The sequence below is a fragment of the Oncorhynchus kisutch genome, linkage group LG16, assembly GCF_002021735.2.
Source record: "Oncorhynchus kisutch isolate 150728-3 linkage group LG16, Okis_V2, whole genome shotgun sequence".
Lineage (NCBI taxonomy): Eukaryota > Metazoa > Chordata > Actinopteri > Salmoniformes > Salmonidae > Oncorhynchus > Oncorhynchus kisutch.
This window is the reverse complement of record NC_034189.2, coordinates 16,482,011-16,505,076: the sequence shown is the minus strand read 5'-3', so window position 1 is coordinate 16,505,076 and position 23,066 is coordinate 16,482,011. Positions and strand designations below refer to the sequence as shown.

The window sequence follows — 23,066 nt, the reverse complement described above, 5'->3', positions numbered from 1 at the left end:
TTGTTTCATTTACACCTGAACTGTTGGATCTCAGAGTTTAAAGTATTTCACTGTACACTGCAATTACATCTGACCTTATGCATGTGACTAAATAAACAACTAATCTAAATGCAACATGTCCTCACAAGCATTTCGCCAAACCCGCAATTACATCTGCTAAATATATGTATGTGACCAATAAAATGTGATTTGATTGAAACTCACAATCTCTTGGTTCATGGCATTCCAATCTTCCACGGCACCGTTTGTGTGTCAATAACTGATTTCACCTGTATTCCTAAACGTTGAACTTTACTGTAAATCTCAGCTTTGTTTAAAATACATTCAATAAAACCTATTATATTTATCAAAGTGATTCAGGAGTAACATTAAAACAGAATAATATGCCCCACCAACATTAGACAAATATACAGAAAACCTTTAAATTACTGAATCCAGGAAACTAAATCAATGATGACAGAATAGTCAGATTAACTGAGAACTAAAACAGCAGTGCAGATGGCATTATTTTGCAAAGTGCGTAGCTGTATACGAACAATTCATCTGTGGGGGACTTCTGAGAATGCGACTGTACAGACTTTTTAGTGCAGCAGAAAGATCAGCGTACCCCAAATTTAGAGGTTCTGAGTTTCAAATCCCAGGTGGGGTCATATTGAAGTGATCATGTCAAATGTAGAGCATGTCACTCACCTTAAAAGTCCTACACCTTTAATTACATCCCTTGCGCTTTCACATTAAAATTGCATTTCCACATGTGAAACAACTGTTTTCACATGTTGAGCTGACATTTTCACATGTGAAAACAAGAGACATGAGGTAAATCTTGAAACCATATGTTCACATGTATTAAATTCATATTAACACCACCTTTTCACGAGAGAATAATTACATTTCCACCTCACATGTGAATTGCAACAATTTCACGTGTGAAAAACTTTCACATGGGAAAACCTAACTCTGTAGAATTGTATTTTCACGTGAAAAAATGGTAAATTAGACATTTTTTATTTGCTGTTTTAGTTGTGAAAATGTTATCACGTTTAGTTTCATGGTATCACATTGAAATTCTGTAACCCCATGTCTCATTTATTTCACAAGATCATGTTTTCATGTGCTAAAATATTTGTAGTTTAATGACATGTGTAGTTTGTTATCACATGTCACTTTACATGTTGTCACTTTACATGTTGTCACTTTACATGTTGTCACTTTACATGTTGCCACCTACAGTACCAGCAGCATACCACCCTTCATCCCACTGCTGGCTTGCTTCTAAAGCTAAGCAGGGTCGGGCCTTGTCTGTCTCTGGATGGGCGACTGCTGGAAGTGGTTTTGGAGGGTCAGTAGGGGCCACTCTTCCCTCTGGTTTAAGGAGATCCCAGGGCAGTCTAGGTGACATTTCCCTACTTAGTGTTCTGTCTTTTTGATAGGAAGTTAAATGGTTGTCCTGACTCTGTGGTTATTAAAAATCCCATGTCACTTATTGTAAGACTAGGGATGTTAACCCTGGTGTCATGGCAACATTCCCAACCTGGCCCCCTTCCATCACAGCCACCTAATCATCCCCCCATTACTAGTTGGCATAATACAGTGTCTTCAGAAAGTATTCACACCCCTTGACTTTTTCCACATGTTGTTGTGTTGCAGCCTGAATTTCAAATGGATTAGATTGAGATGCTTTGCCCTGGCCTACACACAATACCCCATAGATTATTACAAATGAAAAGCAGACATTTCAGTATTCAATAAGTATTCAACCCCTTTGTTTTGGCAACTTAAGGCAAGTCACATAATATGTTTCAAGGACTCACTATCTGCAATGACAGTGTTTAACATGATTTTTGAATGACAACCTCATCTCTGTACCCCACACAGACTATTAGTTCTAAGGTCCCTCAGTTGAGAAGTGAATTTCGAACACAGATTCAACCACAAGACCAGGTTTTCCAATATCTCTTAAAGAGGGCCACTATTGGTAGATGGGACAATTTTTTAAAAGGCAGACTTGAATATCCATTTGAACATGGTGAAAATGGTAATTACAATTTGGATGGTGTATCAATACACCCAGTCACTAGAAAGAAACAGGTGTCCTTCCTCACTAACTTGCCAGAGAGGAAGGAAACTACTCAGGGATTTCACCATGAGGCCAATGGTGACTTTTTAAAACAGTTAGAGTTAAATGGATGTGATACGAGAAAACTGAGGATCGATCAACAACATTGTAGTTACTCCACAATACTAACCTAATTGACAGAGTGAAAAGAAGGAAGCCTGTACAGAATACAAATAGCCCACAACATGCATCCTGTTTGCAACAACATACTAAAGTAATTCCGCAAAAAATGTGGCAAAGCAATACTGTTTTTTTGTGCTGAATACAGAGTGTTATTGGTTGGAGCAAATACAATGCATGTAAAGGATTTCCTCCTCTTCTTCCGAAGAGGAGAGGCGAGAAGGATCGGAGGACCAATATGCAGCGTGGTTAAAGTTCATGGTTCTTTCATCAGAGAAACTTTACATGAACAGAATACAAAACAAGAAACGTGAAAACCCGAAAACAGTCCCGTGTGGCACTAACACAGGAGACAACCACCCACAAAATACCCAAAGAATATGGCTGCCTAAATATGGTTCCCAATCAGAAACAACGATAAACACCTGCCTCTGATTGAGAACCACTCTAGGCAACCATAGACTTACCTAGACAACTACACTGAACACAACCCCATAAATCGAATAAACCCCTAGACAAGACGAAACACAATAAATCACCCATGTCACACCCTGGCCTAACCAAAATAACAAAACACAGATAACTAAGGCCAGGGCGTGACAATACATTAATAATGAGTACCCCTCTTCATATTTTCAAGTGGGGACTGCATCATGTTATGGGTATGCTTGCAATCGAGGACTGGGGAATTTTTCAGGATAAAAAATAGAGTTAAGCACAGGTAAAATCCTAGAGAAAAACTGGTTGTCTGTTTTCCACCAGACCCAGGACATGAATTCACCTTTCAGCAGGACAGTAACCTAAAACACAAGGCCAAATCTACATTGGAGTTGCTTACCACGAGGATAGTCAATGTTCTTGAGTGGCTGAGATACAGTTTTCACGTTACTTGAAAATCTATGGCAAGACCTGAAAATGGTTGTCTAGCAATGATCAACAACCAATTTGACAGAGCTTGAATCATTTTAAAAAGAGTAATCGCCAAATATTGCACAGTCCATGTGTGGAAAGCTCTTAGAGACTTACCCAGAAAAACTCACAGCTGTAATCGCTATCAAAGTTGATTCTATAAAGTAATGACTCAGGGGTGTGAATAATTATGTAAGATATTTCTGTATTTCATTTTCAATAGATTTGCAAACATTTCTAAAAACATGTTTCACTTTGTCATTATGGGTATTGTGTGTAGATGGGTGAGAAAAGTAAACTATTTAATACATGTTGAATTCAGGCTGTAAACACAACAAAATGTGAAATTAGTCAAGGGGTATGAATACTTTCTGAAGGCACTCTCTCCTCACCTCTCCACCTAATAGCTGATGTGTGGTGAGAGTTCTGACACACAAATGGTTGTCTTGCATCACCCAGGTGGGTGCAACACATTGCTGGTGGAAGAGGTGAGTTTCCCCCTACTATGTAAAGTGCTTTGAGTACCTCAGTTGGTTAAAAAGCGCTATATAAATTCAAAATATAACACAGAATATACTGTTATTTTATGACAATGTTTGTTAACAATATCAGTGTAAACAAATATTGTACATGAATGAATTCCCCTAGCAACATTCCTCAACTGTACACCACAACAAGTGGCAGGGTGGCCGTTTTGTGGTAGTTTCAATTACGGACTGCAGCTTTAAAAGGCCAGAGACTTACCATGTCCAGCAATCCCATTTTGGTATAATTTACTAATAAGCATTTGCACTGTTTAATCAACAAGGAATAAAACCAAAAAGCTAAAAACATAAAACTGTCTAAATTTACATGATTGTCTTATTCCTTTTTTCCATCAAAGGTTTAGTAAATCAGGTAATTAGTGTTCATACACAAACACACTCACTCAGTACTTACAGAGTAACACACAGATCAAGGTGGACTCCATTCTGTCCTGCTGGAACTCTGAACTACAGTTCTTCTGACGAACCCCTCTACTTCCTATATGATGACAGACGGATTAGTTCACGTCTCTTTACCGTCACACAGAGAAATAGAGAGAGAGAAGCTTTCTACAGAAATGTACAAAGACTGAGAGAAAAGAAGAGTAGCGGTAAAAGCCGTGTTTATTTTTTGACAAACTTCTGCTTATGGTTAGCTCCATTGCCTCACTGGTTCCTTCCTCATTATTGGCAGAAAGGAGGATGGAACGAAAATAGAGACCTGAGATGAGTTGAGAACTTGTGGTTTGATATAAGAATGTGGAGACGTTTGTTACATTTGCATAGATAGCTAGATAGTTAGATAGATCTACCAGTTGCAGCCACCCCTCCCTTCACACACACACACACAGCTGTTTAGTAGTAACATGTGTTTTAATTTGTTTGTTTATGTGATCAGTCTAGTTGATCATGAATTGTGCACGTGTGTGTGTGTATGGTTTGTGTGTGTGTGGTTTGTGTGTATATGTGTGTGGTCTGTGTGTATGTGGGTGTGTGTGTGCGTGTGTGTGGTTTGTGTGTATGTGTGTGGTCTGTGTGTATGGTTTGTGTGTGTGTGGTTTGTGTGTGTGTGGTCTGTGTGTATGTGGGTGTGTGATGTGTGTATGTGGTTTGTGTGTACTGTATGTACTGTATGTGCGTGTGTACATCAGGAGGAGCTGTGGGGAGTTCATTACAACAGACCAGAGAGGTGTTTCAAAGCTGTGACTAGCTGTGACCAGGATAAAGTGTTAAGTTTAATTTTCATTCATTTGGTATTTCCAGGTAAACATCTGGGGTTTCTTATCGCCCCCTTCAGGGACAGGCCTGTAACTACACATTCTAGTGGATCACAATATTGACACTAATATGGTCGTTGGTCACATAGCAACAGCATAAGCCCTCAGTGTACCGGGTCTGCCATATTCCTTCCTCTCTCTATCTCATCATAATAGTACAGACATGGAACACTTCTGTATGGGTTCATATCAGTAGAAGTCAATCTGAATGTGGTTTACAACACAACTTCTCCATTTTAAGTTCCATGGTGGAACACTCATCTGGCCCCTATAACAACTACTGAAAACATTTTACAAAAGACTTGAATGTTGAAAACTGATTCCTGCTGGAAAACTTTATTTTTGTAAAATACTTAGACAGTATTTCTAAATTAATATAAGACAAAAGTGGAGATTAAAGGTAGACTCGGCGATTTAACGTAGATGTAGAAAGTAAACTGCATAGTGGTTCAATTTCCACAACAACTAAGAACGTTGAAGCATGAGACTCAACTTCCCCGCTGTTTTGGTCTGGTGTCTACCAGACTGTGAACATGAAATGAACCCGTGCATATGTGCAGATACTGTGTGTGACTGTGTGAGAGTGAAGTCTTGCATTTCCCTAATCTCAACATCTACGGTGCTACTCATGGTAACATCATTTCTACCTTTGATATAAAAATAAGCATTATGTAAATATACACAATACCGTTCAAAAGTTTGGGATCACTTAGAAATGTCCTTGTTTTTGAAAGAAAACCACATTTTTTGTCCATTAAAATAACATCAAATTGATCAGAAATACAGTGTAGACATTGTCAATGTAGTAAATTACTATTGTAGCTGGAAACGGCAGATCTACATAGGCGTACAGAGGCTCATTATCAGCAACCATCACTCCTGTGTTCCAATGGCACAATGTGTTAGCTAATCCAAGTTTATCATTTTGACAGGCTAATTGATCATTAGAAAACCCCTTTGCAAGTATGTTAGCACAGCTGAAAACTGTTGTTCTTATTAAAGAAGCAATAAAACTGGCCTTTTTTTTTTTTTTTTTACTAGTTGAGTATCTGGATCATCAGCATTTGTGGGTAGAGGCTCAAATTGGCCAGAAACAAAGACCTTTCTTCTGAAACTTGTCAGTCTATTCTTGTTCTGAGAAATGAAGGCTATTCCATGTGAAAAATTGCCAAGAAACTGAAAATCTCGTACAACGCTGTGTACTACTCCCTTCACAGAACAGCGCAAACTGGCTCCAACCAGAATAGAAAGAGGAGTGAGTTCAGAGTTCCTCTGTCCAGTGTCTGTGTTATTTTGCCCATCTTAATATTTTCTTTTTATTGGCCAGTCTGAGATATGGCTTTTTCTTTGCAACTCTGCATAGAAGGCCAGCATCCCGGAGTCACATCTTCACTGTTGACATTGTGACTGGTGTTTTGCAGGTACTATTTAATGAAGCTGCCAGTTGAACACCTGTGAGGCATACGTTTGTGTACTACTAGTGTGTGTGTGTGTGTGTCTGTCTGTGTGTGTATGCACACTTGCATGCACATGTGATTGCGTGAGTGTTTATGGGATTTGAATGAGTATGTGTGATGTTGAGGGCCTTCTTCCTCTTCTGGTCTCCACTCTGAAAGAGGACTTAAAGTAGTGATAATGTCTGGTGTAATTGTCAACTCAACTCCGATGTTACATTCAATCAGAATCAGAACCAAGATACTGGAGTAGAAAGTGAAGTTTCTAAAGGTGAGTCTCTGCTATTCTTTATTCTCTCTCATTTATATAGTTTAATACGCTTTCAAACATACGTTTACAATACAACATTTAATCATTTTGGGAGATGGGGGGGGGGTGGAGATTATATTTCAATAAGAATATGTAACAGAAGAAGGCTGAATACACTGAGTGTATAAAACATGACGAACACTTGCTCTTTCCATGACGTAGAATGACCTAATCCAGGTGAACGCTATGATCAATTATTGATGTAAATTGTTAAATCCACTTCATTCAGTGTAGATGAAGGGTAGGAAACAGGTTAAAGAAGGATTTTTATACCTTGAGACAATTGAGGCATGGATTGTGTATGTGTGCCATTCAGAGGCTGAATTGACAAGACAAAATATTTGAACTTCGGAATGGTATTAAGTGACATGCGCACCGGTTTGTGTCAAGAACTGCAACGCTGCTGGGTTTTTCCACGCTCAAAATGTTCACGTGTGTATCAACAATGGTCCACCACCCAAAAGACATCCAGTCAACTTTTAAAACATGTGGGAAGCATTAGAGTCAACATGGGCCAGCATCCCTGTTTAACCCTTTTGACACCTTGCAAGACCCCTATATGTATAAACATATTATAATAATATCATCAAACATTGAATTTGCTCTTTACTACTATAGCCCATAGAAATGCAATGAATAACACATTCATAAATGCCAAAAAAGACAGTCCAAGAACAAATCATAACGAATAAGGTTTGAAGTGTATGTCCTACAGTTTATCTAGGACACATATTTATCCCCGTTTTTGCCACAAAACTACCTCCATACTTCCATTAGTTTTTATAGGTTACTTTCAGAAGAGTCCCGTGACACTTCTGGGGGTCATAGAGCAAGACAGAGAACACCATTGTGTTCTTGATAGTCTCCCATTTCCATAGTGGGGTCACATTAGTTTGTAGGCATTAGTTTGTAGTCCAAACTGTGAAGACGGTACAGACAGACGTTGGCACATCGGTGGTACAGCCGTTTTCGCGAGAAGACCGATTTCTGTGATGTCTCCTGGCCTGAGAAACAGCGCTGTCCCTCTGCCACTTTCCACCACCGATGCGGAAGGTCGACATAAGCGGATTGAGACGTAACCCATGATAAAAAACAGATATCTCTATCTTAAACTGAGAGACTTTATAGGGATGTTTTATTATGTAAATTAGAAAGACTCAAGGAATATTGTTTACTGGCTATAATGATGATTTACTTTGTGGTTGTGTCACAAATAATAAATGTGTAAACCCAGGGGCTATAGGGAAAAGACGACAGTATCTTATAACTTTCAGTCAATTTCCTTTTGAATATATTTCATAGGGCCTCAACAATGGTTCTCCACAGAGAATCCTATTTTGAAAGATATGTGCAGTATTAGTGCAATACTGTAGACAGACAGAGACAGACAGAGCATCAACCTGTTACATTTAGTTTATGGCCAAAGTGTTTCTTAATTTCTCATGACAATATGTCAGTTTCCCTCAGATATGTTGAATTAGAATATTAGATATTGTATATTTTGGTTAGTGACCCTAACAGTTAATAGTGATTTGCATGTTGGATCTTCCATTCAAGGGACTGTAACCAAGTAGAGCTCAAAATAAATAATGCGGAGATAGTGGATTGTTAAAGAGGAACTAGAATGGTACATTTCTAATAGAATGTTGATATAGTGGATTGTCAGAGAGGTACTAGAGTGATATCTTTCTAATAGAATGTTGAGATTGTGGATTGTCAGAGAGGTACTAGAGTGATATCTTTCTAATAGAAAGTTGATATAGTGGATTGTCAGAGAGGTACTAGAGGGATATCTTTCTAATAGAATGTTGAGATAGTGGATTGTCAGAGAGGTACTAGAATGGTACATTTCTAATAGAATGTTGAGATAGTGGATTGTCAGAGAGGAACTAGAGTGATATCTTTCTAATAGAATGTTGAGATAGTGGATTGTCAGAGAGGTAGTAGAATGGTACATTTCTAATAGAATGTTGAGATAGTGGATTGTCAGAGAGGTAGTAGAATGGTACATTTCTAATAGAATGTTGAGATAGTGGATTGTCAGAGAGGAACTATACTGAACAAACATATAAATGCAACATGCTGGTTAAGGGCGCTGTACTGCAGCGCCAGCTGTGCCATCAGAGTCCCTGGGTTCGCGCCCAGGCTCTGTCGTAACCGGCCGCGACCGGGAGGTCCGTGGGGCGACGCACAATTGGCCTAGCGTCGCCCGGGTTAGGGAGGGCTTAGTCGGTAGGGGTGTCCTTGTCTCATCGCGCACCAGCGACTCCTGTGGCGGGCTGGGCGCAGTGTGCGCTAACCAAGGTGGCCGGGTGCACGGTGTTTCCTCCGGCGCATTGGTGCTGCTGGCTTCCGGGTTGGATGCACGCTGTGTTAAGAAGGAGTGCGGCTTGGTTGCGTTGTGTATCGGAGGACTCATGACTTTCAACCTTCATCTCTCCCGAGCCCGTACGGGAGTTGTAGCGATGAGACAAGATCGTAGCTACTACAACAATTGGATACCACGAAATTGGGGAGAAAAAGGGGTAAAAAATTCAATAAATAAAATAAATAAATAAATGCAACATGCAACAATTTAAAAGGTTTAACTGAGATACAGTTCCTACGAGTAAATCAGTCAATTGAAATCAATTCATTAGGCTCTAATCTATGGATTTCATATGACTGGGAATACAGATATGCATCTGTTGGTCACAGATACCAAAAAAATGGGCCTCACAATGGGCCTCAGGATCTCGGTACGGTATTTTTATTAATTCAAATTGCCAATCAATAAAATGCAATTGTGTTCGTTGTCCGTAGCATATGACTGCCCAAACCATAACCCCACCCCCATCATGGGGCACTCTGTTCACAACATTGACATCAGCAAACTGCTCGCCAACACGACACCATACACAATTCTCTAAAATGACGTATGAGGCGGCTTATGGTAGAGAAATTAACATTCAATTATCTGGCAACAGCTCTAGTGGACATTCCTGCAGTCAGAATGCCAACTGCATGCTCCCTCAACTTCAGACATCTATGGCACTTCAGAGTGACCTTTTATTGTCATCAGCACAAGGTGCACCTGTGTAATGAGGCCCTCTTTGCCCAGATGAAAGGGAATCTAACAGGTGAGAATATCAATGATGCAGAGATCTTCACCATGATCAACACCTTATATAAATGTTGGAGAGAATCCGTCATATAAATCATTAAGATGCAGTTTATCAATGGGGGACTGGCTCAGATTAAAATACTGCAGTTTCACTGTAATAGACCATATTTTATTTTAATAGGACTATGGTTAGATAATAGGTCATTCTAGATAGGACAAGGTTTACTTACTTACTTTATGGTTAGATATGTAAATAATTCATGTTATTCCTCTATATTATTTGCACTTTCATAACAGGGAAACTGCGTGAACTGCAAAAGCGACTACAGAATGAGACCCACAACATAACAGTTAGGTCTAGAACAGGACTCAACTGACATGGGACTGATTGGCTGCTGTTCTCCTATTCATATCAGAATATTGTTATAACATATCTGTAATTATTGAAGTGCTTTGAAAGGCTGGTCATGACACACATCAACACCATCATCCCAGACAGCCAATTCACATAAACTACAGATCCACAGATGACACAGTGTCAAATGCACTTCACACTGCCCTCTCCCACCTGGACAAGACGTGAAATAACTATGTGAGAATGCTGTACATAGACTATAGCTCAGAGTTCAACTCCAACGTCCCCTCCAAGATTATCACCAAGCAAAGACCCTGGGACTGAACACCCCCCTCTGCATCTGGATCCTAGACTTCCTGACAGGCCGGCTCCAGGTGGTGATGGTAGGCAACTACACCTTCGCCACGCTGACCCTCAACACGAAGGCCCATCAGGGGTGTGTACTTAGTCCCCTCCTGTATTCCCTGTTCACCCTCGACTGCGGAGCCATGCATATGTTCAACATCATCATCGGGTTTGCTGATGAAACGACAGTGGTAGGCCTGATCAGAGACATGGCAGTGTGGTGCCAGGACAATAATCTCTCCCTCAACGTCAGTAAGACCATGGAGCTGATCGTAGACTATATGAGAAAAAGGGGAGACCACGCCCCCATCAACATCGAGAGGACTGTTGTGGAGTTGAACAAACAGAGGGTGGTGCGGGCAGCCCTGTCCATCACTGGGCTGCCCGCACGATGTCAGAGAAAGGCCCGAAAAAATTTCCTGCACTAACTATATCTTGCACTGACCTTACACACACTCACAAGACTATAAATACAAACCATATACACACTCACTAGACTACCCCTGTCCGAGGGTATCATCGGATGGGGCCACAGTGTCTCCTGACCCCTCCTGTCTCAGCCTCCAGTATTTATGCTGCAGTAGTTTATGTGTCGGGGGGCTAGGGTCAGTCTGTTATATCTGGAGTATTTATCCTGTCTTATCCGGTGTCCTGTGTGAATTTAAGTATGCTCTCACTAATTCTCTTTCTCTCTTTCTTTCTCTCTCTCTCTCGGAGGACCTGAGCCCTAGGACCATGCCCCAGGACTACCTGGTATGATGACTCCTTGCTGTCCCCAGTCCACCTGGCCGTGCTGCTGCTCCAGTTTCAACTGTTCTGCCTGTGATTATTATTACTTGACCATGCTGGTCATTTATGAACATTTGAACATCTTGGCCATGTTCTGTTATAATCTCCACCCGGGACACAGCCAGAAGAGGACTGGCCACACCACATAGCCTGGTTCCTCTCTAGGTTTTTTCCTGGGTTTTGGCCTTTCTAGGGAGTTTTTCCTAGCCACCATGCTTCTGCACCTGCATTGCTTGCTGTTTGGGGTTTTAGGCTGGGTTTCTGTACAGCACTTTGAGATATCAGCTGATGTACGAAGGGCTATATAAATGAATTTGATTTGATATACAGACCGTATACACACACACTCACACACACTACAATGACACTCCCACACAAAACCCCCACACATTCACATAAACTACAACGGGTTCATGATTTTACTCTTGTTATTATCAATCCCTATGCCTAGTCACTTTATCCTTCCTTCATGTACATATCTACCTCAAATACCTCGTACCTCTGCACATTGATCTGGTACTGGTACTCCCTGTATATAGCCTCACATTGATCTGGTACTGGTACTCCCTGTATATAGCCTCATATTGATCTGGTACTGGTACTCCCTGTATATAGCCTCACATTGATCTGGTACTGGTACTCCCTGTATATAGCCTCACATTGATCTGGTACTGGTACTCCCTGTATATAGCCTCACATTGATCTGGTACTCCCTGTATATAGCCTCACATTGATCTGGTACTGGTACTCCCTGTATATAGCCTCACATTGATCTGGTACTGGTACTCCCTGTATATAGCCTCACATTGATCTGGTACTGGTACTCCCTGTATATAGCCTCACATTGATCTGGTACTGGTACTCCCTGTATATAGCCTCACATTGATCTGGTACTGGTACTCCCTGTATATAGCCTCACATTGATCTGGTACTGGTACTCCCTGTATATAGCCTCACATTGATCTGGTACTGGTACTCCCTGTATATAGCCTCACATTGATCTGGTACTGGTACTCCCTGTATATAGCCTCACATTGATCTGGTACTGGTACTCCCTGTATATAGCCTCACATTGATCTGGTACGGGTACTCCCTGTATATAGCCTCACATTGATCTGGTACTGGTTCTCCCTGTATATAGCCTCACATTGATCTGGTACTGGTACTCCCTGTATATAGCCTCACATTGATCTGGTACTGGTTCTCCCTGTATATAGCCTCACATTGATCTGCTACTGGTTCTCCCTGTATATAGCCTCACATTGATCTGCTACTGGTTCTCCCTGTATATAGCCTCACATTGATCTGGTACTGGTACTCCCTGTATATAGCCTCACATTGATCTGGTACTGGTTCTCCCTGTATATAGCCTCACATTGATCTGCTACTGGTTCTCCCTGTATATAGCCTCACATTGATCTGGTACTGGTTCTCCCTGTATATAGCCTCACATTGATCTGCTACTGGTTCTCCCTGTATATAGCCTCACATTGATCTGGTACTGGTACTCCCTGTATATAGCCTCACATTGATCTGGTACTGGTTCTCCCTGTATATAGCCTCACATTGATCTGCTACTGGTTCTCCCTGTATATAGCCTCACATTGATCTGCTACTGGTTCTCCCTGTATATAGCCTCACATTGATCTGCTACTGGTTCTCCCTGTATATAGCCTCACATTGATCTGCTACTAGTTTTCCCTGTATATAGCCTCACATTGATCTGCTACTGGTTCTCCCTGTATATAGCCTCACATTGATCTGCTACTGGTTCTCCCTGTATATAGCCTCACATTGATCTGCTACTGGTTCTCCCTGTATATAGCCTCACATTGATCTGCTACTGGTTCTCCCTGTATATAGCCTCACATTGATCTGGTACTGGTTCTCCCTGTATATAGCCTCACATTGATCTGCTACTGGTTCTCCCTGTATATAGCCTCACATTGATCTGGTACTGGTTCTCCCTGTATATAGCCTCACATTGATCTGCTACTGGTTCTCCCTGTATATAGCCTCACATTGATCTGCTACTGGTTCTCCCTGTATATAGCCTCACATTGATCTGCTACTGGTTCTCCCTGTATATAGCCTCACATTGATCTGCTACTGGTTCTCCCTGTATATAGCCTCACATTGATCTGCTACTGGTTCTCCCTGTATATAGCCTCACATTGATCTGCTACTGGTTCTCCCTGTATATAGCCTCACATTGATCTGCTACTGGTTCTCCCTGTATATAGCCTCACATTGATCTGGTACTCGTTCTCCCTGTATATAGCCTCACATTGATCTGGTACTGGTACTCCCTGTATATAGCCTCACATTGATCTGCTACTTGTTCTCCCTGTATATAGCCTCACATTGATCTGCTACTTGTTCTCCCTGTATATAGCCTCACATTGATCTGCTACTGGTGCCCCCTGTATATAGCCTCACATTGATCTGCTACTGGTTCTCCCTGTATATAGCCTCACATTGATCTGCTACTGGTTCTCCCTGTATATAGCCTCACATTGATCTGCTACTGGTTCTCCCTGTATATAGCCTCACATTGATCTGCTACTGGTTCTCCCTGTATATAGCCTCACATTGATCTGCTACTGGTTCTCCCTGTATATAGCCTCACATTGATCTGCTACTGGTTCTCCCTGTATATAGCCTCACATTGATCTGCTACTGGTTCTCCCTGTATATAGCCTCACATTGATCTGCTACTGGTTCTCCCTGTATATAGCCTCACATTGATCTGGTACTGGTACTCCCTGTATATAGCCTCACATTGATCTGGTACTGGTACTCCCTGTATATAGCCTCACATTGATCTGGAACTGGTACTCCTTGTATATAGCCTCACATTGATCTGGTACTGGTACTCCCTGTATATAGCCTCACATTGATCTGCTACTGGTTCTCCCTGTATATAGCCTCACATTGATCTGGTACTGGTACTCCCTGTATATAGCCTCACATTGATCTGGTACTGGTACTCCCTGTATATAGCCTCACATTGATCTGCTACTGGTTCTCCCTGTATATAGCCTCACATTGATCTGCTACTGGTTCTCCCTGTATATAGCCTCACATTGATCTGGTACTGGTACTCCCTGTATATAGCCTCACATTGATCTGCTACTGGTACTCCCTGTATATTGCTCCATTCTTGTGTATTAGATTTTTTTCCTCTTGTGTTACTATTTTAAACTCTGCATTTTGAATCCACTGCTTTTGACCAATCAGATCATCTCTTTTGCTGATAATTAGGCAACAATTCAGAATTTGACTGCCTGTGTAAATGCAGCCAGTCTGAGGAATATGTGAACCCTGGGCTCATTTATTCACATTTTGTCTCTAACGCTGTGTTTACACAGGCAGCCCAATTCTGATCTTTTGCCCAATTATTGTCAAAAGATCTGATCTGATTGTGCAAAAGAGCAATAATTGGGCAATAGATCAGAATTAGGCTGACTGTCTAAACACAGTATGTCATTGTTTGTCATTCCAGATATCTCCTTTCTCTTTCTGGTTATCTCTCCCTTAGTCCATAACACTTGGAATCTCTTAAGGGGCACACACATATTTAACAAGAACATCAAATCAAAATCAAAATCAAATCAAATGTATTTGTCACATACACATGGTTAGCAGATGTTAATGCAAGTGTAGCGAAATGCTTGTGCTTCTAGTTCCGACAATGCAGTAATAACCAACGAGTAATCTAACCTAACAATTCCAAAGCTACTACCTTATACACACAAGTGTAAAGGGATAAAGAATATGTACATAAAGATATATGAATGAGTGATGGTACAGAACGGCATAGGCAAGATGCAGTAGATGGTATCGAGTACAGTATATACATATGAGATGAGTAATGTAGGGTATGTAAACAAAGTGGCATAGTTTAAAGTGTCTAGTGATACATGTATTACATAAAGATGCAGTAGATGATATAGAGTACAGTGTATCCATATACATATGAGATGAGTAATGTAGGGTATGTAAACATTATATTAAGTAGCATTGTTTAAAGTGGCTAGTGATATATTTGACATCAATTTCCATCAATTCCCATTATTAAAGTGGCTGGAGTTGAGTCAGTCTGTTGGCAGCAGCCACTCAATGTTAGTGGTAGCTGTTTAACAGTCTGATGGCCTTGAGATAGAAGCTGTTTTTCAGTCTCTCGGTCCCTGCTTTGATGCACCTGTACTGACCTCGCCTTCTGGATGTCTCAGCCTCCAGTATTTATGCTGCATTTGTTTATGTGTCGGGGGGCTGGGGTCAGTTTGTTATATCTGGAGTACTTCTCCTGTCCTATTCGGTGTCCTGTGTGAATCTAAGTGTGCGTTCTCTAATTCTCTCCTTCTCTCTCTCGGAGGACCTGAGCCCTAGGACCATGCCCCAGGATGACCTGACATGATGACTCCTTGCTGTCCCCAGTCCACCTGGCCGTGCTGTTGCTCCAGACCTGAGCCCTAGGACCATGCCCCAGGACTACCTGACATGATGACTCCTTGCTGTCCCCAGTCCATCTGACCGTGCTGCTGCTCCAGTTTCAACTGTTCTGCCTTATTATTATATAACCATGCTGGTCATTTATGAACATTTGAACATCTTGGCCATGTTCTGTTATAATCACCTTCCGGCACAGCCAGAAGAGGACTGGCCACCCCACATAGCCTGGTTCCTCTCTAGGTTTCTTCCTAGGTTTTGGCCTTTCTAGGGAGTTTTTCCTAGCCACCGTGCTTCTACACCTGCATTGCTTGCTGTTTGGGGTTTTAGGCTGGGTTTCTGTACAGCACTTTGAGATATCAGCTGATGTACGAAGGGCTATATAAATACATTTGATTTGATTTGATAGCGGGGTGAACAGGCAGTGGCTCGGGTGGTTGTTATCCTTGATGATCTTTATGGCCTTCCTGTGACATCGAGTGGTGTAACTGTCCTGGAGGGCAGGTAGTTTGCCCCCGGTGATGCGTTGTGCAGACCTCACTACCCTCTGGAGAGCCTTACGGTTGTGGGCGGAGCAGTTGCCGTACCAGGCGGTGATACAGCCCGACAGGATGCTCTCGATTGTGCATCTGTAGAAGTTTGTGAGTGCTTTTGGTGACAAGCCGAATTTCTTCAGCCTCCTGAGGTTGAAGAGGCGCTGCTGTGCCTTCTTCACGATGCTGTCTGTGTGGGTGGACCAATTCAGTTTGTCTGTGATGTGTACGCTGAGGAACTTAAAACTTACTACCCTCTCCCCTACTGTCCCATCAATGTGGATAGGGGGGTGCTCCCTCTGCTGTTTCCTGACGTCCACAATCATCTCCTTAGTTTTGTTGACGTTGAGTGTGAGGTTATTTTCCTGACACCACACTCCGAGGGTCCTCACCTCCTCCCTGTAGGCCGTCTTGTCGTTGTTGGTAATCAAGCCTACCACTGTAGTGTCGTCTGCAAACTTGATGATTGAGTTGGAGGCGTGCGTGGCCACGCAGTCGTGGGTGGACAGGGAGTATAGGAGAGGGCTCAGAACGCACCCTAGTGGGGCCCCAGTGTTGAGGATCAGCGGGGTGGAGATGTTGTTACCTACCCTCACCACCTGGGGGCGGCCAGTCAGGAAGTCCAGTACCCAGTTGCACAGGGCGGGGTCGAGACCCAGGGTCTCGAGCTTGATGACGGGTTTGGGGGGTACTATAGTGTTAAATGTTGAGCTGTAGTCGATGAACAACATTCTCACATAGGTATTCCTCTTGTCCAGATGGGTTAGGGCAGTGTGCAGTGTGGTTGAGATTGCATCGTCTGTGGACCTATTTGGGCGGTAAGCAAATTGGAGTGGGTCTAGGGTGTCAGGTAGGGTGGAGGTGATATGGTCCTTGACTAGTCTCTCAAAGCACTTCATGATGACGGAAGTGAGTGCTAGGGGGCGGTAGTCATTTAGCTCAGTTACCTTGGCTTTCTTGGGAACAGGAACAATGGTGTCCCTCTTGAAGCATGTGGGAACAGCAGACTGGGATAAGGATTGATTGAATAGGTCCGTAAACACACCAGCCAGCTGGTCTGCGCATGCTCTGAGGACACGGCTGGGGATGCCGTCTGGGCCTGCAGCCTTGCGAGGGTTAACACGTTTAAATGTTTTCCTCACGCCGGCTGCAGTGAAGGAGAGTCCGCATGTTTTGGTTGCGGTCTGTATCAGTGGCACTGTATTGTCCTCAAAGCGGGCAAAAAAGTTTCTTAGTCTGCCTGGGAGCAAGACATCCTGGTCTGTGACTGGGCTGGTTTTCTTTTTGTAATCCGTGATTGACTAGACCCTGCCACATACCTCTTGTGTCTGAGCCTACTTTGTCTCTATACTGAAGCTTAGCTTGTTTGATTGCCTTGCGGAGGGAATAGCTACACTGTTTGAATTCGGTCATGTTTCCGGTCCCCTTGCCCTGGTTTAAAGCAGTGGTTCGTGCTTTCAGTTTCACGGAATGCTGCCATCAATCCACGGTTTCTGGTTTGGGAATGTTTTAATTGTTGCTATGGGAATGACATCTTCAATGCACTTTCTAATGAACTCGCTCACCGAATCAGCGTATTCGTCAATGTTGTTGTTGGACACAGTGTGGAACATAACCCAGTCCACGTGATGGAAGCAGTCTTGGAGCGTGGAATCAGATTGGTCGGACCAGCGTTGAACAGACCTGAGCTCGGGAGCTTCTTGTTTTAGCTTCTGTCTGTAGGCAGGGAGCCACAAAATGGAGTTGTGGTCAGCTTTTCCGAAAGGAGGGCGGGGGAGGGCCTTATATGCGTCGCGGAAGTTAGAATAGCAATGATCCAAGGTTTTACCAGCCCTGGTTGGGCAATCGATATGCTGATACAATTTAGGGAGTCTTGTTTTCAGATTAGCCTTGTTAAAATCCCCAGCTACAATGAATGCATCCTCAGGATATGTGGTTTCCAGTTTGAATAGAGCCAAATAAAGTTTGTTCAAGGCCATCGATGTGTCTGCTTGGGGGGGAATATATACGGCTGTGATTATAATCGAGGAGAATTCCCTTGGTAGATAATGCGGTCGACATTTGATTGTGAGGAATTCTAAATCAGGTGAACAGAAGGACTTGAGTTCCTGTATGTTGTTGTGACCACACCACGTCTCGTTAACCATAAGGCATACACCCCCGCCCCTCTTCTTACCAGAAAGATGTTTGTTTCTGTCGGCGTGATGCGTGAAGAAACCAGCTGGCTGCACCGACTCCGCTATCGTCTCTCGAGTGAGCCATGTTTCCGTGAAGCAAAGAACGTTACAGACTCTGACGTCCCTCTGGAATGCTACCCTTGCTCGGATTTAATCAACCTTGTTGTCAAGAGACTGGAGGTGTAGTACACCAGATATACACAAGTACATGGACACCCCTTCAAGTCAGACAATTTGTCTATTTCAGCCACACCCGTTGCTGACAGGTGAATGAAATTGATTACACAGCCATGCAACCTCCATAGACAAACATTGGCAGTTGAATGGCCTTACTGAGCTCAGTGACTTTAACGTGGCACCGTCATAGGATGCCACCTTTCCAACAAGTCAGTTCCATTTTTGCCCTGCTAAGGCTGCCCTGGTCAACTGTGACTGCTGTTATTGTGAAGTGGAGATTTCTAGGAGGAACAGCGGCTCAGCAGCGAAGTGGTTGGTCACACAAGCTCAAAGAACGGAACCGCAGAGTGCTGAAGTGTGTAGCAGTCCGGACAAATCTGCGTTTGGTGGATGCCAGGAGAGCACTACCTGCCCCAATTTTACAGTGCCAACTGTCAAATCTGGAGGAGTTTTTCATGGTTCGGGGCTAGGCCCCTTAGTTCCAGTGAAGGGAAATCTTAAAGCTACAGAATACAATGAAATTCTAAACTATTTTGTGCTTCCAACTTTGTGGCTACAGTTTGGGGCTCGTTCCTGTTTCAGCATGTCAATGCCCCCATGCACAAATGTCCGTACAGAAATGGAATCTCGAGATCGGTGTGGAAGAACTTGACGGGCTTGCTCAGAGCCCTGACCTCAACCCCATCGAACACCTTTGGGATGAATAGGAATGTCGACTGCGAGCCAGGCCTAATCGCCCAACATCAGTGCCCTACCTCAATAAGGCTCGTGGCTTAATGGAAGTAAGTCGTCCCCATAGCAATGTTCCAACATCTAGTGGAAAACCTTTCAAGATGAGTGGAGGCTGTTATAGAAGCAAAGGTGGGACCAACTCCATATTAATGCCCATGATTTTGGAATGAGATGTTTGACGAAAAGTTGTCCACTTACTTTTGGTCATTTAGTGTAATTTATTGTTACATGACTTTCAGATATAAGTGCAGACTTCACATTAGGATACATCCTTTTTTCAGTCTCTGTGTTTTGCATGTCGGTCTCAATTGGTTGACTTGAGTGGAAAACATACATGGCTCTCACTCTTCAAGTTAAAAAATATACTTCATTTAGAATAGTATAAAAAAAAATGTTCAGCCATCAAGGCTTTATCAGGATGAGAACCGTTGTGTTGTTTTTATAAAACAGAGAGTGGTAACACTGGGAATTGATCCTTATGATCACAGCCCCTGGATGGGACTGACAGATGAGAAGCAAGAGGGATTGTGGGTCTGGATGGACAATACAACTCTTAATGAGAACATCAAGTCAGGATGTTTTTAAGGCATAAATTCACACATCCACACACACACACACACACACACTGCTAATCAACATTTTGCTGGAGAACAATAATAATAACTATGACGTTAAAACCTTGTTTATATATAAATAGATTTGTATAATGATAGATGGATAGAAGGTATACAGAGAAGGTAGAAACTAGTAAATTGGACTGACATGTGTCCTCCATGCGTTGTGATTTGGTCTCTGCGCTGACACGATTGTTAACGATACACTGGATGAATCTATTACCACTGGAAACAGTGATGTTGACCTCAGAGACTGACAGAGAATCCTGGTACAGTGGACACTGACCTCCATCACAGACAGAAAACATCCAGCCTGAACAATTCACTGTGATGTTACAAAGTCCTGTACTTAAGTTGTAGTATGTCACCTGCATTGCTGGAATGGGAACAGCTTCTACAACAACCAACACAGTTCAGAAAGATACATTTGACATGTATGACTGGTGAAGACACAAAAAAAGGAGATTCGCTATTTTAAGCAAAACAGAAACACATAGCAGGCTACCAAAACACAACAACAAAAAAATCACAAAATACAGGTGCACCATTTAGTAAATCTGTCCATATTTAGTAAATCTGTCCATATTTAGTAAATCTGTCCGTTTTCTATAATATCAGCCAGCATTTTTTTAAAGCAGTGTTCCAAAACTGGTCCCTGAATCTGTAAATGTTTCTCTATTCATAAGATTGGTTACCAATCCAATTGATGTGATACGAATCTAATTCACACAATAAGTTCAAATACATGTATACATGTTACTTGTGAGGATGAGTAGAAACCACAAAATGTTCATTTTAGAAGTGTGAGAGATACAGTCTGTCGTTCCTTGATCCCTGTAAAGATGAGTGACACAAAAACAATTAAAGGACTGTAGTATTACTCATCTCTCACCTTCCTCAATTGTGTTTTTCTTTTGAGTCACCCCATATACAGCGCTTTGGGAAAGTGTTCAGACCCCTTTACTTTTTCCACATTTTGTTGTGTTACAGCCTTATTCTAAAACGGATTCAATCGTTTCTCCCCCCCCCCCCCCCCCCTGATCAATCTACACAAAATAACCCATAATGACAAAGCAAAAACAGTTTTTTTGATTTTTCTGAAAAATATAACATTTACATAAGCATTTAGACCCTTTACTCAGTACTTTGTTGAAACACCTTTGGCAGCGATTACAGACTCAAGTCTTCATGGGTATTACGCTACAAGCTTGGCACAGCTGTATTTGGGGAGTTTCTACCATTCGTCTCTGCAGATCCTCTCAAGCTCTGTCAGGTTGGATGGGGAGCATCGCTACAAAACAATTTTCAGGTCTCTCCAAATATGTTCAATCGGGTTCAAGTCCGCGTTTTGCTTGGCCACTTAAGGACATTCAAAGACTTGTCTCGAAGCCACTCTTGCGTTGTCTTGGCTGTGTGCTTACAGTCGTTGTCCTGTTGGAAGGGGAACCTTCACCCCAGTCTGAGGTCCTGAGCACTCTGGAGCAGGTGTTCATCAATAATCTCTCTGTACTTTGCTCCGTTCATCTTTCCCTCGATCCTGACTAGTCTCCCAGCCCCTGCCACTGAAAAACATCCCAACAGCATGATGCTGCCACCACCATGCTTCACCATATGGATACTACCAGGTTTCCTCCAGACGTGACGCTTGGCATTCAGGGCAAAGTGTTATATCTTGGTTCCATCCGACCAGAGAATGTTGTTTCTAATGGTCTGAGAGTCCTATAGGTGCCTTTTGGCAAACTCCAAGCGGGATGTCATGTGCCTTTTACTGAGGAGTGCCTTCCATCTGGCCAATCTACCATAAAGGCCTGATTGGTGGAGTGCTGCAGAAATGGTTGTCCTCCTGGAAGTTTCTCCCATCTCCATAAAGAAACTCTGGAGCTCTGTCAGAGTGACTATTGGGTTCTTGGTCACCTCCCTGACCAAGACCTTTCCCCCTGATTGCTCAGTATGGCCAGTCGGCCAGCTCAAGGAAGAGTCTTGGTGGTTCCAAACTTCTCCCTCTTAAGAATGAATGAGTCCACTGTGTTCTTGGGGACCTTTAATGCTGCAGAAATTGGTTTGTATCCTTCCCCGGTTCGTGCCTCGACACAATCTTTTCTCTGAACTCTATGGACAATTACTTTGACCTCATGGCTTGGTTTTTACTGTGACATGTGCTGTCAACTATGGGACCTTAAATTGACAGGTGTGTACCTTTCCAAATCATGTCCAATCAATTGATTTTCCACAGGTGGACTCCAATCAAGTTGTAGAAACATCTCAAGGATGATCAAGGAAACAGGATGCACCTGAGCTCAATTTCAAGTCTCATAGCAAATGATCTGAATACTTAGAGGCGATGTCAAAACCTAAACTATACTGAAACTAATTTCACAAATAGAGTAAGCCTATAGACACGACTAAATTGACATAAATATGATGAGTGACCAAATTAGGCGTATCAGTCAGGGAAAGCAGCATCACTTTATCAAATCCTCCTTCAGAGTCACATGCAGGTACAATATTTTATCTATATGTTTTTACACACACACATTATTTCTATGTAGCTGCTGTTCACACTCAACCTCCCTCCACGTTTCTCTCTTTACTCACCATCCTCTGAAACATGATGATGTGGCCAAAGTCTCTGCCTCATTAGAACGAACATTCAAGGCCTTAATGAAGGTTAGAACCTTCTCTGTTTTAATGGCAATTGCAGTTGCACAAGCAGGACGCAGTCTCCACACATTGCATTGGAGCAAAAACAATATGCGTTGTATGTGATGATGTAGGCTAATGGCAGTGGAGAGCTGAGCAGCAGATCTGTAGGCAGCAAAGTAGGCAGCCTCTAAATACATGTATAAAACGATTATCGGGTTTACAGAAAATGCAGAACTGCAGCCAATCCGATATGTGAGCTTTTGTCCACAGGACAAATGCTTTTAGTCAGAATTGACTGCCATATCTGTAGTTCCTCCACATAACCAGCTGGATGTGACAGATACCTTTTATAGTTATATTTGTAAATATGAATTCACATCGTATAAAATAATTAGACATACAGTATGTATGAAAAACAACATTATTACATAGTCGG

The 23,066-nt window shown here is 42.4% G+C and overlaps 1 protein-coding gene across 1 annotated transcript in view; it reads right to left on the bottom strand.

The window, feature by feature from the left end:
* LOC109906211 (basement membrane-specific heparan sulfate proteoglycan core protein-like) overlaps window positions 1-4,203 on the bottom strand; it is a 258,730-nt gene extending 254,527 nt beyond the window's left edge. The window contains exon 1 of the mRNA XM_031793088.1: window positions 4,085-4,203. Within this exon, the coding sequence (XP_031648948.1) occupies window positions 4,085-4,115 (31 nt within the window). The 5' untranslated portion in view covers window positions 4,116-4,203. The remainder of the gene's footprint in view (window positions 1-4,084) is intronic.
* Between the last annotated feature and the right edge of the window lie 18,863 nt (window positions 4,204-23,066).